The following is a 15875-nucleotide window of genomic DNA, read 5'->3' on the forward strand; positions in this document are numbered from 1 at the left end:
TTTCTGAGGTATTCCTTGAGGGCAGCCAGTAATACTCTTTTCCTAGTCACATGCTGCCAGCCCTTCTGCTTGCTTCAAAGTGGCAAAAGGCAGAAATGACAATTCAAATTGCTGCTGTGGGCTTCTCCTGCTCCATTAACTTGTTTCCAGACTAGCAGGGTTGGAGAGATGAAGGGAGGGAGTGGGACTAGAAGCAGTCTTTAGGGCTACCTTTTACCAGTACTAATGCTGAGTGTATTAAGAGGTTAATGGAAAAAAAGTTAGTGTCATCTCACTGTGTCCTTTTCTGTCTCCTCTAATCATATGGGTATGGATACGCCTGCTACTGCAATCAGGTGCTGTTGATGCGGTGAGCCTGCCTGAAGAGAGTGTTGGCAGCTGCCCTCCGTTCCTGCTGCAGGAATGTACTGAATGCTGCCAAAACTGTTATCCTTTGCTGTTGTGGTCTGCCGATTTCTGTTGTGCATTAATTTAATATCCATTGCATAAGGGATATTAGGCAGCACTTCTACCCTTAGGCCCTGTTGCTAACCCATTTTCACGCACCGACCTCATTCTACTCTCTTCTGTCCCTTTGAGTCTTACCACCCCAGACACTGCTCCTGGGAAGCCCACTTACTTGCTGTCTGCTTCAAAAATTGCTGCAAGATCCCTGTCCTCCATCACTTCTCTTTCAGCCTTCTAAAGCAAAAGCATGACCATTTCCAAGCTGGATTAAATAATTGCTCAGAGCTGGCTGGCTTCAGGACTCTTGGCTTCTGAAGTGATTCACCACGCTGGCACCAGCGTGAATTCAGGTGAGCATCTTGACCATTTGTAATAAATTATGTATTCCTCTTTTTTCACCTCTTTATGGGCAATTCTCTGGAGTTGTACGGAAGGGAAATATTACCCAACACGGCCAATTTTGTGTACTTTAGAGCTGCTGTCAACTCTTCCAAACTCATGGACTCACAAACAGTCACATGTCACACCTAGAAAAACGGCATTGAACAAAAATAAGGAGAAATCCTGTCCAGATCACAGCAGTGAGGGTAGATCTGTGATGGATAAAGAACAGAAAGAAGGGGCAGAGTGGGAAAAGGTGTGTATGTGTGTGTGCGTAAGCAGGATGGATGAATAGGAAAAGAGCTTCAGTGTGAGAAGGAAATAAAACAAGTCCACTGTGAAGCTGTGCAGCAATAATTAAATGCAGGCCCAGGAGCTGGGATTTTTGCTCCTATTCCCAGCCTTGTTAGTGACCTGCTTCATTCACTTGCGCAGATGCATTGGCTTTCTCAGCTTCAGTTTCTTTACCTGCAAAATGCCACCACTCTCCCAGGGATGGGATTTAGCTTTTATTTATTTCAAACATTCTGGCTTTGCAGCAAATGTGTTTTGCCTTTCTGCAGCCTGCCACATGTCTGACTGATGGCAGTAAACAATCCTGACCTGGGAGGCCTTGCAAGGCCATGGCGAGTCCTCAACACACAACACAAGTGCTGCTTTTGCCCATGTCCAAAACTGTCCCAACTAGAGCCTAGGCAGAAGCCAAGAATAGCCATTCCTCTGCTTAATTTCCCTGACAGCCCAGATGCGATAGCCGTTCTCACTTGCACTGATAAATTTGGGCCCCAGCAAGGAGAATGTGGCCATTTTCCATTTAAAGCAGACCCACAGGAAAGGTGGTCCCATGCCCATCTCCTGGGGAGCTGTGCAGGGAGGTGAGCACACATACGGATTTCACACTGCCTTTGCATCTTCCCTCACAGTCCTAAGAGGAGTTCCTGTTTTACTTTAACCGTTTGGCTTGTTTTAAAGTTACGGAAACCAGGTTGCTAACATACTGGAAGGGTTCACTCTACTGCTCTTGCTCTTCAAATTGCTCAGTTCTTGTCAGTGCAGGCTTTGCTTTCTTGTTGCAATGTGCCATGACTTGCTGTGAGGGAACCATCTCTTCAGAAAAGGCTCCTGTTTTGAAGGGGCTAGTTGCTGTGTGCTGGGGGTCACGTGTCAGTCCGGAGCCAAAAAAGAATGCCAATGATTTGCCAGGGTTTCAACACGAACACTGGAAAGATCATAAACATTAAAGAAAGAAAACAGAAGTTGTAATGACCTCCTTGCCCTATGCAAGTATCAAACCAAACCTTTCCATCAGAGATTCACCAGCACACAAGTTTAAAACCTTTCTTCTTTATTACCTGAACAGCAGGGCAGAGATGGGGGAGAGGGAAGGGAAGCAGCAGTGAAACTTACCCTCCAAGCTGGGGTACCCCAGCGGTTTGCACAAAGAGCCCCTGAGCTAAACACTCCTCCTGCAGCAACCTCTGCTTCCCAGACTGGCAGCGTGCTGAATGCAATTGCTGTGGCCTTTAACATCTTAGGAGGAGCATGAGAACAGCCACTGAAGTCACTTCTTTCTGTCTTGGACTGCAATTTTTTGGACTCGTTTTCAATGAAGTTGCTGCCCGCTCTCTTGAGACAAGTCTGTATAATGTGTTTCTGTGTATCCTCTGCCTGGCTGAAGTCCTTGGCCTGCTTGGAAGGTTGTTGGGGCAGAGAGTTATGGCCTTCTTTTTAAAAAAATCAATTGAAAATAAAGCACCATTTTTACTTTTTGGTGGGTTGCAATGGCAGGGGAGTTCGAGCCAAGGTCTTGCAGGCGTCTCTTCCATCTTCTCTGCAGTGTTTTCTTTCTCTTTTTTTTTTTCTTTTTCCTTTTTTTCAGCTCTTACAGGTTCTGATGTCAATCTTATCATACCAAATAAACCCAAGCATGCATCAGGTGCTGCTTGACAATAATCTAAGGCCTAAAGACCTCATTATAATGGTTTTGTCTAGGAAGAAAACATAGCTGAAGCTCATAAGCTTGCATTCACTTGTTCTTCTCTCAGACACCCAGAGCACCATTCCACATTTATTGCATGTTCTCCATTAAAAGGATTCCCTTCAGAAAGGTGCATACTGTGGTGGGACAATGGAGGCATAAAGGGGCTTTGCCTCCCATGCCTTCATAAACAGTCCATATTACCATTATATAAGGCCTTGAACACCCAGGCATAAAAGCATAACCTCTGACTGAATACAAGCACTATCATAAATCTTGGAAGCTCAGCTTGTGGGGTTTATGGACTGAATCAAACCCAGAGGATTAAACTACTGATTCGATAATTAGCTTGGGATTCAATGCTGCTATTTATTATGTTAGACAAATAAACTATTTACTGTTTAAATGAGTTTTCATGTTCTTTTTCACACCTGGGAGTCAAGTGAAACATTAAGAAACAGCTTTTGCCCATGGAGGAAAAAAATGCATGAAGGGAAGCAAGCAAGCCATTTGCCGGGATTTTACTAATAATCATTTCAGGTCTATAAACGTAGCAGCTTGACAAGCCTTTGGTCACCAGAGCAGTGTTTGTGCAATAGCTCAGCTTTATTTTAACTTTCACAGACTAGTTCTTAGGAGACTTGAGGAATAAGATGGTTTGGTGTTTAAAGCCTTGCCTTGAGACTTGGGAGACTTTTATTCAGAGCTTGCTGTTGCCTGCACAGATCAATGTATTTCTCTCTCTACTTCTGCTACTCATATCAGCAGTTTATAAGCTCTTTGGGGAACAAAATTCAGATAGTTGTTTGCTGTTCAGGATGGTGGATCATGAGTTTGGTGGGACTGTGTGCTGGTTTTGGCTAGGGTAGAGTTAATTTTCTTCCTAGTAGCTAATATGGGGCTATGTTTTGGATTTGTGTTGAAAACAGTGTTGATATAATACAGGATGTTTTAGTTACTGCTGAGCAGTGCTTACACAGAGTCAAGGCCTTTTCTGCTTCTCACTCCACCCCACCAGCGAGGGGGCTGGGGGTGCACAAGGAGCTGGGAGGGGACACAGCCGGGACAGCTGACCCCAACTGACCAAAGGGCTATTCCATACCGTATGGCGTCATGCTCAGCATGTGAAGCTGGGAGAAGAAGAAGGAAGGGGGGGAATCTTCGGAGTGATGGCGTTTGTCTTCCCAAGTAACCGTTACGTATGATGGAGCCCTGCTGTCCTGGAGATGGCTGAACACCTGCCTGCCGATGGGAAGTAATGAATGAATTCCTTGCTTTGCTTTGCTTGCATGCATGGCTTTTACTTTACTTATTATACTGTCTTTATCTCAACCCACGAGTTTTCTTGCTTTTACTCTTCCGATCCTCTCTCCCATGCTGCTGGGGGGAGTGACCGAGTGGCTGTGTAGTGCTTAGTTACCAGCTGGGGTTAAACCATGACAGATCTCAAGGTGCTAGTATAACTGCCCACTAATGTGAAAACAACAAAGAAGGAAAAAGAAAGAAGAAAAAGTGGCTGCTGGACAGTGCACAACAGGAGTGGTTTTCTTGCTCTTTGAGGTGGATGCTCACGTGTTCCCTGCATGCGGCTGGAGTGGACTGGGAGCTTTGCACTGCCTCTTGCTGGTTAGCAGTGCTCTGAGATGTCTGTCAGGCTGGAGGACATTGCTACTGCCTCATAAACCAAGTCCAGCATTTCTGAGCAATGTGTCTTATCTGAAGAAAGAAGATAACAAGTTGGGATTGAAATTCCTCCAGGACTTTGACATCTTGCTTCATGCTGGTGTAGTAGAGACTCACAGCAAGGATCAGCACTGCACAAAATGAGAGCCACAGGAGCACAGGCAATCCAGATGATGACCTGTCATCTACTGAATGGTGATGAGGAGAAAAAAGAAAGCAGCATTATTTTAGTGTCATCTTAAACACTTCCCAAATTTGACCCCCTGCTGATGCCTTTGTCCCACTTTTCTGGGAACACAGGGCTCTGGTTGTGAGTACTTCTGTAGGCATCAGTTAAGTGATAGTGAGTCACACCTCCTGATGGAGGGCGGTGAGTATAAAAGATCTAATCTAATGGAGCATTTAAAGAGTTTAATTATATACAATAAGAACAGGATTACCATAGCTAATGCATGATATCAAGTTTCCCTCCAGCAATTATTTTTTATATCTTTACGCTAAATGTTAAGTTAAATACTAGGAAAATATTAAGCTACTTCATATTTAATGCTCACAAATGTTCCATAAAAGAGAGAAGATCTAGATTTCTGTCCTTTTCCCTGGTAACTCAGCTTGTTTCGGGCTCCTGCTAATTACAGTAAGAACCGAAATGTGTCTCCATTAACCGAGAGGCATATTTAGAAAGTTCTGGCAGGTTTAACCTCTCTCTAAGTCCTAGGTGTGCTAATTACACTGGAACATCCTCCACACTTGCTCTTAAGCAGGAGGACACTGTAAACATTTTTCTTGCCTTTAAAATCTAGTTCAAGTATGTTAAAAGTGCCATAGGTCAGGCACAGTACACATGTGGAAATCGATTGGCTACATTTAGCTCACTGGCATCCGTGCCTCAGCCCTTGCACATGTGTATCCATCCACGGGCCTTGGGGATCCAGTTTGATTCACATCTGGCTGCTCTGTTTGACTGCATGGCCGTTGCACAATCGGTATTATTTTATAAAGCACTTTGAGTATTAAACATGCAGTATAAAGCCAAATTCATGCCTGAATGAAAACCTGTGGTGTGCAGCTATTTTCCTGCCATATGCACATAATCAATAAGGAGATAAAAATGTGGTGTGTATTATTATGGGTAAAAGGGCCAACATTAGCTGTAACATATTTAAATTAGCTTCTACTACGAGCCCTGGAATACACAGCAGTCAATTAAACTGTCATATAGATGTACAGAGAGGAAGGTAAAAGTCATAAAACCAAGCAAGAAACACATAATAATGTATCAAAAAGTGCATGGGGAAAAGGTAAAATGTTAATAGGCAGTCATTTTATAGCTAACCAGAAACCAAATCAATGTCCCATAATAGATCTGAGTGAATTATTTGCAGCAAATAATTTATTCATTTGAATTTAGCTTTTTTTTTCGATTTGCAAATTATCCATGAGCAGATTTCAATTTTTATGAATTTTTTTGTTTGGCATTATTCTATGAATGGTTGATATGAAGGTATTTAGCCAGGGAACTACTCACCACTTTTTGTTTTTACAGAAATTTCTGATCTGGAAGTTGGTATTTCCCTTGTGTGATCTCCCACACTACAAGATACAGTCCTCGACTGGGTGACTACCTGCCTTTCAAAGCATGAGGCCTGGCTGATGAGCATACCTGGTAATAGTGAAACTTTTCTGTGAAAGCTGACCAGCTTCTCACATCAGCCCTTTTCTATGAAGTGCTTATAACCTTTTTCAATCCTGCGAAAGTTACTTTCCATGCAAAATTTTTGTGTGATCTCAAATGCAAACTTGACTTTTCCTTATGTCCTCTCAATTAGGGAGTATTTTCAGTCCAGGAACAGAAAAAAATAATGTGGGAGAATAATCCCACCCACAAAACAGCGATGAGCTATGCTCACAACAGCTTCAGCACATTACTACAATTATGTGCTTAAATGTAAGTTTGCTCTTTTCTAGATTACAAATAGAAAATTAATCCTTAAACTCGTTAGTTAACTTGTTTGTTGGAACAGCACGCTCAGCCCTAGCCACATGCCCAGTCTAAGAAAAAGGCAACTCATCTGAGAAAAGCACTGGGTTGGGATACAGGAGATTTTGGTTCAGTTCCTGCCTTGGGCACACATTTCCACTATCACCTGAGGGATATTTGGTCTTTCCTTTTCCACCTGGCTCTTTCCTGCCTATAGTACCTTGTTCCTAGCCCAATAACTGCCTTAGCTGATGCTGTCATTGCTATCAGCATGCAACCCTTCTTCCTGGGCAATAACAACAGCTAGGAGTTGTGGGGACATTTGCTTCATTTTGGCCTCCCAACACTATGGTTCTGTGCGTGTGGGTATACATGCATGGATATATGTACCCCTCTCCCCTTACTGCATTGCATACAGCAGGGGCTGGATGTTGGCCAGGGCCTCTAGAAATGATCACCATCATAAGAACATCCAGACACACACATTTGCTTGAGGGTCTGTGAGGCTGGCTGGCCTTGAACATCCTTGCAAACAAAAAAGAAAAAACAGATTATTTTTATTATTTCTACCCTGCTGCCAGCATATAAATGAATTGTCTCTTCCCCACATATGAAAGTCAGCAGGGAGAACTACTGTTTCGCTTGGGGTGCTTTCCCTGCATATCTTAGTGAAAAACCTGTACCTATTCTATTGCCATAAAATATATTAATTATATTTAAATTAAAAATAGCTTCAGGGATTTCATTTTTGTTTCCACTATTTGTCTTACTCGATGTCTTGTTTAAAATACTGCACCAGACCTCATCAACACCTTGTGCTTCATATGCTGAGAAGAAAAAGCAACAACCACTGACAGTACAAAATGCTTTGTATACAGAGGATATATTTGCACAGTGCATCCCAGCAGCCGCAAAGCAAACTCAGGTTAGTGCCATGGATGGCTCACAGTTATAATGTGAAACTTCGACTTACCCACTATGTAGTCACAGCAGGAAATGGCTAGAAAACAGAATGAAAATGTTCTTACATGCCTGGAAAGGCCTCTTTGCAGCAGATGAATAAGAAAAAAAGCACCAAGCAGTGTCTCTGAAATTGCCTGTCACCTTATAGACACTGGGCTACCTCTTACACTGCTTTTGTCTGTACAGATTTATGCCAGATGAGGATCTACCCACACCATGCAAACATGCAGAAACACTTCAGAAAAGTGAGAAAAAAATATTGTTTGGGGGGTTTCAGAGACAGAGATTGCTGCTGTTGCAGGGAGGTCAGGAGTAAGCTCACAAAAAAGACCTCCCTATTCCACCTCATTTCTAGAAGGGAAATGAGATAGACCAGCAGGCTGAGAGAAGAACAAAAGTTAAGAGAGCAAAGCCCACTGTCAGATGCAACTGTCATCCAACAATATCCTGGAACTGCTTTCTCTTGGCAGCTGGGACCCAAATGCAAACCAGGATGAAAAATCCAGAGAATGGAAAAATTTCAGTGCTGCCAGCAACCTTCATCTTACCAGCCTCTACATTAATAACATTGCATGGGCAAACAGCAAATTGTCTAAATCACAGGCTGCTTGCAACACAAAATGCTAATTATGGGTTGGGACATTTCTCATGTCTTCATGGAAAAGAATCAGAGTCTTCTCCATCCTTGCAGCTCCCTGGAGCTCAAGCATGGCTGTGCTGAATTCAGAGCCGGTGAGAGATGAACCAGGTCCCCCGAGCTGGACTGACTGCAGGATTATCAGTGCTGATGTGGGAGCATGGACTCTGGCAGGGAGATGAAGGAGGTATTACAGCTCATCAAAATCCTGCTCTTGAGCAGTCAAATGAGCTTTGTAGAATTTAGGGCCGACTCATTGAGTCTTCCCAGGAGTTCAGTTTTGATGGGAAAGCCCAGGCCATGTCAACAACCTTATCAAGAAACAGCTTTTCACTCCTGCATCAGGAGGCACCAGAAACAACATATTGCAAAACCAACGCAAGGTCTGTGTACAAACACAGTAGTGGATGCCAAGCCTTGTTTTTAGAAGCTGAGCAGCAGTCCAAACAGGTGGCTGACAGAAATTTTACCATTCTGTCACCTGTGTTTTTACTGACTGACATATCAAAACCATACAATTAGTATGGTTTTTAGTTCCCTACCAATAAATACAATTTTTCTTAGTTGGGTCAGTTTGTGAAAGTTATTTGGTTATGAATTGTATATTCACGTGCAGAAGTGCAAACTGGATCCTTGTACTAGACCTCTGCTTAAGCTCACTCCCAGCTGACCTACCTGCAAACTGTTATTTTGGCTCATGAATGAAAGACCAGGGGTTATGTTAGCTGTATCATTCCTTGGGTGCCCTTGTTGGCAGAAATGGTTACATCCTGGCTGCTTTTAACCCCTGTGGGCCAGTCAGGCTCAGACCTTTGCTATTGTATCCTGTGGCATGCATGCTGCTCAGAAACAAGAAAGGGCTGGCTCCCTCACCGCCATTACATCCTAGTTACCCAGAATGACATAAGCATGTTTAAATTTGGTCTGAGATCCTTTTCTATAAGTGAAAGAATTGTTCTGGGGTAGACCTGGGGCTTAGCCAAACCCATGGTCTACAGTGATCCCTGTGGGAGCTGACTCAGGAGTTCACCACGAGAACAGCCCTCAGGCTGCTATAATGTGATGCAGGAGCCTGTCTCCTCCCAGAGCAGGCAGGCAAATGGACCAGAAAAATTCTGCAGAGCACAGAGCAAAAATTGTCTGTCCTCTGCTCCGTGCTGAGCTCAAAATCACAAATAACATTATCAGAGGGGGAAGCTGATGTGGGCAGACAGGGTGAATGTTAAAAAGCTGGAAAGGTCATGCCAAAAGGCTTAATAGCTTGAGCGTACCATATTCAATGACTTCTGGGTCACGAAATCGAACCCTTCTCTCTGCTTTCCGCTTTTCCCCCACAGCTTGGTCCACAGGTGGCCTTTTCCTCAGTATTGAAGGAGGATAGCTACTGTCACCTGTCTAAAGAGTTGATCAAAACACAAAACACATGGCTATTCAAACTCGAGTAATGCATCTGGGTGAAGCTTTGAGCTTCTGTGGCTATGTTACTATGTCCCTTGAAGGACATGATATGAAACACATCTGCTCTGACATTTATAGTCAGACCACTGTAATATTCATAGCAAGACAATATGGATATTCCTTCATTGTCATAGATCTTCAGTACTCTAAAGCTGTCTTCTCATGAAAAAGGTTAGTTAAAGTAACAGACAGCAAAGTGTTCAGAAAGGATTTCTCTAAATTGGAGTGATCAGTTACTGAAGGTGGCTGCTCAACAGCCCTGGGGTAGACGGACATAAATGTGATGTGAAATACATGAACCACATCATTGGGAGCACCTTTGAAATGTTCTTCTGAGCTAAGCAGCTTCATTCTGAATGCAGTGTTGCCATTTCAGCAACTGAGACTATGCAGCAGTCTTGGGTTTGGACACAGTCCTGACGGGTACAAGACGGTAGTTTGCACTTCAATATCACAATTATGTTGTTGCTCTGTTTTTTACTTGGAAGTCACACTCAGTCTTTGATAATGGAATCAGATTGCTGTGGATTCTGCCAAATGACAAGAAACAGAGCTGCAATAATAGTAATAAGTCCCTCTTCTGCATAGGAATGCTCTCACAGTCAGCTCCTCAAAGTGAATCCAAAGCATCTCGGTTCAGAGACACTCACTGCCCTCTGAAAGTGGAGAGTGGATGGTAAATTTTCTCCTTTTCAAAGATCTAAGTGGGTGGCAGAGATTCTCCATATTTTATTTTTACTTTAAGATCAAAGTAATCTTCTCTACCTCTTTCTCCCCCTTCCCTCTGTTCCTTTGCTAGGTAAAGGGTATTATTTCTAAGATGGTTTGTTTGCTCCTTCTGGTCACTGTCCCTGCTCCTTTTTTTCCCCTCATGTGTCATTTCCCCACTCAGTGATTGCACACTCCTTCCGCCATGTTTTTCTTCCTGCTTTAATCTTTCTACTCCCCAGTGCCTACTACTTTTGCCCAGTTTTAGACTCAAATACACTTGCTCTACACCTTTTCTCTTTGGATGCTTTCCCCACGCTCACCATTTCACATACCCACTCCTTGGGCTGCAGAGGCAGGATTAAATCCCTTTAACTACAGTCTGGGAGTGTCAGACCCCAGAGCACAGGGGATAAGTAGGTTTCCCTATGCATCACACTCTGGATAATCTCAGAAAGGCACATAACTTAGCCAGCAGGAACCGCCATGGAGTGAGGAACATCTTCAGCTTTGATACCTTCTCCTGAGGGATTTATAAACCAGATTTTGGCTTAACTCACTGATAAGGACGCTTTCTCTGAGCTTGGGGTCATACAAGAATCCATACCACCTCTGTCTCATGACCAGGGACAGTGTGTGTTGGAGATCTGTGGTTTTTATTCAGCAGCTCGGAAGCTGGAATACCCATCCAGGGTATGGGAAACCTGGATTCAACTTCTTTCGAAGTCCAAAGGAATATGAATGCATATCTCTTATATGCACACCCTCATCATCAGAGCTATGGTACACACGTGGGAGCAGGCAATCTCAGTCTCTGCCACTGAAACCATCTTGTTTGGCCTCAAGTAATTAAATATTCATTGAGATAAAGAAAGAAAGAACAAAAGAATGACTGTACAGCTTGGTGTTTGGGTGCTCCCTTGGGGGTGGGAGAAGTCTGCCTCTGTCCTTGCTCCAATGAATACTTAATATGAAATACTTAAATATTCATTGGAGCAGTCACTGGGAACAGGGTCTCTCATCTACCAGGTGAGTACCCTAATCACTCTGCTATAGCCACACACACACACACACACTTTGTGGCATAATGAATATTTAATTACTCTGTGTAAAATGAGACAGGTTTAGGGAGACACAGCAGGAGATGCCCAGCTCAGACTAGCAGTGGTTATAGCTTTAGCTGGGAGGGCTCCTCCCGTAGCACAGCCAAGGAAACCAAACCTTGTATTTGAAGAGATTTATAACTCTAAGTGCAGCTCTTGTCCATATGAGCTTTTCCAAACAGCTAACAGTTACATCACATCAGAAGAGAAAAACATTAAACAACTAGCTTTTTGGGTAGGACCTAGACAAGGAAGACCTTAAAAATGAAGTGGCATTTACGATATTTGCTAGACTTTAACAACTTATGGAAATCAAAGCTACACAGTGTCAGAAAAAAATGATGCATTTTCCCCTCAGACAGAAACCCAGTGTTAACATACTGTGACAGGAGCTGGAAACCTATCAAAGTGCTAGTCGGGAAATTATATGCCCTTAAAAACAACCCATTTGTGAAAAGCTCCAGATGTTGGACAGAAGGACTCTATCGCCCATCAAGAGACTACTTACCAGCAACTCCTCTGCATTAGGGTCAGAAGGTGGGGCTGGACATATCTGGGACATGTACTCTGGATGCCAACATGAAGCCTCCCACACGAAGCTTCGGTCGGAAAGCCACTTGCTCAAGAAAACAGGGAGAACCAGGGGAAAGTGTCTGGAGATCTCTCTGCAGCAAGGACTGAGCAGGCAGTGCCACTGAGCAGATGGGAGCAGCAGCAAATGACAGAGGAGTGGAAAGAAGAGTTTCCGCCCTTCATACCAGTGTTGGCTTGGGAAGGATGACGTTATTTGAAATGTACTCAGTAGACAAAAATAGCACATAGTGATAATACTGATTGTGCAGCTGAAAAACAGGGCTTTCCTGGCAACTGGAAAGGGGCTGAATGGAGCAAATCACAGATAAACACCTACATATTTATATGCGTAAACGTGAAGTCAAGGCTGTTCTTTATATAATGATTGCTGCATTTCCATGATCATGTTGATCTCCTTTCCAGAAGCCATTCCCAATCTCAAAAATCTTGCAAGTGGGATTGCTTTTAATCCTTCTCCCATTCAAAATATGTGGCTAAAGCCATCAGGAAATGATATAGATGTAGTGGGATCACATATATCTCTCTCTAGTACAGTTATGGCCTCACTTTATATGTTTTACAAATTAGATCCATTATTATAGTAATAAAGTGGGATTTTAACATTAGACATTTCTACAGACATTATAATAAGATTATTGATAGGAAGAGAGGTGATTTACTGTTCAAGAGGCTTTAACAGCCTCTTGTCAAATGCTGAAGGCTGGTCATCATCAAATATACAATTTCCAGTCAGAAATACCTGCCATGACTGCTGAAATATGGTGGTTTACTGTCTCTACATGCACAGGCTTGAGCTTTTTTTGTTGTTCTTTTCCTGGAGCTATTTATTTGCTGTGACACGTCTAAAGTACTCCAGTTTTGTGCTGTTTTCCAGGTGGTTGGATGGATTCTCCCATGGCATGCTCAGACTGGGGCCCTCATTTTGCACTTACCCAGTGGAGCAAGGGTTGCAAGATGCTTACATTGGCACTAGGAACCAGAGGGCACAGCAGCTCTGTAGGCTTCACTATTTTAATCTTCCTTTCAGGGATTTGGGGAGTGGGTGAGTCGATGGGAAGGGTCAAGATCCTCCCCTAGAGAAAACTGGGCCAGCACAGCAGGTGAGACATCTACAGCTGATGTGGGGCCAGCAGCTCCCTTTGAGCCTTGCTGCCTTCCCACAGCTCAGCCTCTGAATGGGTCTGCAGCGCTTGCAGGGGCTGCTGTCCTCAGCCCTTCCCTTTCCAGCAGTGAAAGCAGTGTAAACATGGAGAATGACACATTTTTCTGGACTGGGGATCTTCACTGAATGCACCATATCTAAAAACCACCTGGAGAGAGTCCCCTTACCTTCTCTTTCCTGTACATTGGGGTGATGGAGGGCTTTTCCTCATGCTGCAACCGGCTCACAGCTGCAGAGCTTGTGAAATGCTCTCAAAATCCCTTCTCTGGTGTGTCCTGCAAGTGTTTCACAGCAGTTATTTTGGGATATCTAAGCTGAGCTTTGGGTGAGAAAAAGTCATTCTTCAAAACTTTGCTCATAGTAGATCCTAGACAGAGAGGTGACAAAGCCTTCCAAACCGTGGTACCTAGCTTCTCCTCTGGTTCCTCCTTCCTCCCTTTGTGATAATCACTTGCTACTAATCAATATAAGAGGGAATTTATCTGCCTACTTTGGCCAATAAAACTGATGGAGGTAGGAAGAAGGAAGTCAAACTCTAGTCTTCATCTAGCTTTCACTTTCTGTATGTGAATTGTCTCATTTATTTTTACTAGAGTCATCCAGCAAGGCACATAAGAAGGCCTTTTGCAGCCTCTTATTCCTGCAGAGAGTGGCAGTGAGCTCATGAGATTTTAGACCTGAATGAACAGCCTTGTTCCTGTCTTTTTCATTGAATCTGGTTTTATTGAAAGAAAGGTTTCACATTTTTCTAAACAATTGATCAGATTTTTTTTTGGTATTTTCTTTAAAAAACGCCAAAGGAAAGATGGAAGCGTGTGTTATTTTCAAGAAATGGGCATGTGGAGACAACATTTACCATTTTCGATGCCAGAAACCATTTCTTTTCAGTTCTGGAGATTCCCCTTAAATGTAAACAATTTTTCTGTTCATTTGATTGAAAAATAATTAGGCAGCTTATATATGTTTTCATGAAAGATTGCTATCCAAATGCTAGGAATGATCATTTCATAGTCCCATTCTCACTTTTATCCGAGAATGTGTTAATTATATTGATAGTAATGGTTGTAAATGCTTGAATAATTAGTAGTTACCTGGGCACTTAAGTTCCAGTGGATAAAGATGTCAGGAGTTCAAATCTCATAACAGGGACAGATCCATTCCTACTAAGTACTTTTGATTGCAGTTTAACAACCTAAAATTGGATATACATTAGGAATAAAACACAGTTTAGTGCATGAAGAGAAGGATTCCAGGAAAATAACTTCACTAGGTTCTGAAATCACTGGTAATAAATAATAGTTACAAGAGTGGGATAATTTCTGCTTTGGAAGCTGGAAGAATTTCCTTTAATATTGCCCTTCTTTTTAAAGTAATTTTTCATCCAAGCTTTGATCTCATTTCATGCAACATATGTCAGAAGCAAAGCTGGACAAAGAATTCATAAATGAATTATTTAGCTGATGAGTGTCACCTCTATTTCTTTCAGCTAATTGTTCACAAATAGATAGTGACTTTTGTGAATGTATTCATTATTCAGATTTATTCAGTGGATAATTGCTGGGAGTAATTCTTTGTCTGTAGATTGCTTGGAAGCATTTCACTGTGAACATTTAATAGTAAAAATCTATCCAGGCTTTCAATACAAGACAAACTAAAAATATCTGCAACTACTGATGGAGTCCTTAAGCACGAACAATATACTGCAGTCTTAATGAGCAACGCCAGCATTTTCAGGAAGAATTCCACTACTTCCCATGGTACATAGGAGGGAAAGTAAAGACATCTCAACTATCTGTATAGTGCTGACTTTGAATGGTGCACATTGTATATGCAAATAAGATTTTACAAGAAAAGGGTTGCTTAAGTGTTTGCTCAGTAGAAAAACAAAACAAGCCTGAACGAAACATGATTGACTTCCCAGCAAATAAATATGAACAGTCACACAAAGGAACTAACTGCACAGCCAGTATTTTCCCGCAATACCCCAATGGAAGATGTCTAGGAAATAAACATAACATGATAAAACAATTTTATGCTCAGAGGATAGCTGTGTAACCATATGAACTCTTTTTCCATTTCCTTCTGTGGGGATAAATATTTTAGACAAGCAAAGTACTTTGTAAATGATGCCTTTGTGGGGATTCGTCTGGCCTGGTTCAATTATTTTGAAACCTAGCAATTTTCTCATATCATTGAATCTAGTTTTATTGCAAATAGGGTCATAGAAATAGTCACTCATAGTGATAATGGACTTAGTTTATCTTAACTATTAACACTTCCAGTAGGTTTACACACACGTATGTATTCAATATTTATGGATATGCACAGTGCATATATATTAATAATGAAGTAACTTTATCTCCAACAATGTGAAAACAAAATCACATAATACCATACAATGTGGGGTGCAGTGGTAACTGGAAGCAGCATATCAGGATAACAGAACAGAAAATGAATAAATAAATTAGAAGGGAGACTTCCATATCTTCTTCAACTTCCAGAGTGTCAATTGAGCCTTTGTTCAATATACCACCTTTCGTGGTTCTCTGTGCTCTTGATTAATAATTTAGAGATGCACCTTTTGGCAACAAGGTAAGTTTTGTGTTTGCCAAGAGTGATTTTCCACCAGTCAGGGAGTATATGAGGAAATAAAAAGGCAAAATCCCCCACAGAGCATAATTAGCTGTGTGTCTTCTTCCTTTTTCTATCTCTGGAGAAACAGATTTACAGCTGAAAGGTGTGGGACGCCTGTGAGGTGTCATACAGCACCATTTCTGCTC

At 42.3% G+C, this 15875-nt stretch overlaps 1 protein-coding gene across 1 annotated transcript; it reads right to left on the reverse strand.

Annotated features, from left to right (window-relative positions):
* Nucleotides 1–4474: 4474 nt before the first annotated feature.
* LOC309593759 (nutritionally-regulated adipose and cardiac-enriched protein) lies at nucleotides 4475–13280 on the reverse strand (the record flags this gene model as incomplete). The annotated part of the gene is made up of 4 exons (XM_082318834.1): nucleotides 4475–4677; nucleotides 7444–7470; nucleotides 9342–9465; nucleotides 13263–13280. 4 exons carry the CDS (start codon nucleotides 13278–13280, stop codon nucleotides 4475–4477), a joined length of 372 nt encoding a protein of 123 aa, XP_082174960.1.
* Between the last annotated feature and the right edge of the window lie 2595 nt (nucleotides 13281–15875).

Source organism: Platalea leucorodia, assembly GCF_965183815.1.
Source record: "Platalea leucorodia genome assembly, chromosome: 7".
Lineage (NCBI taxonomy): Eukaryota > Metazoa > Chordata > Aves > Pelecaniformes > Threskiornithidae > Platalea > Platalea leucorodia.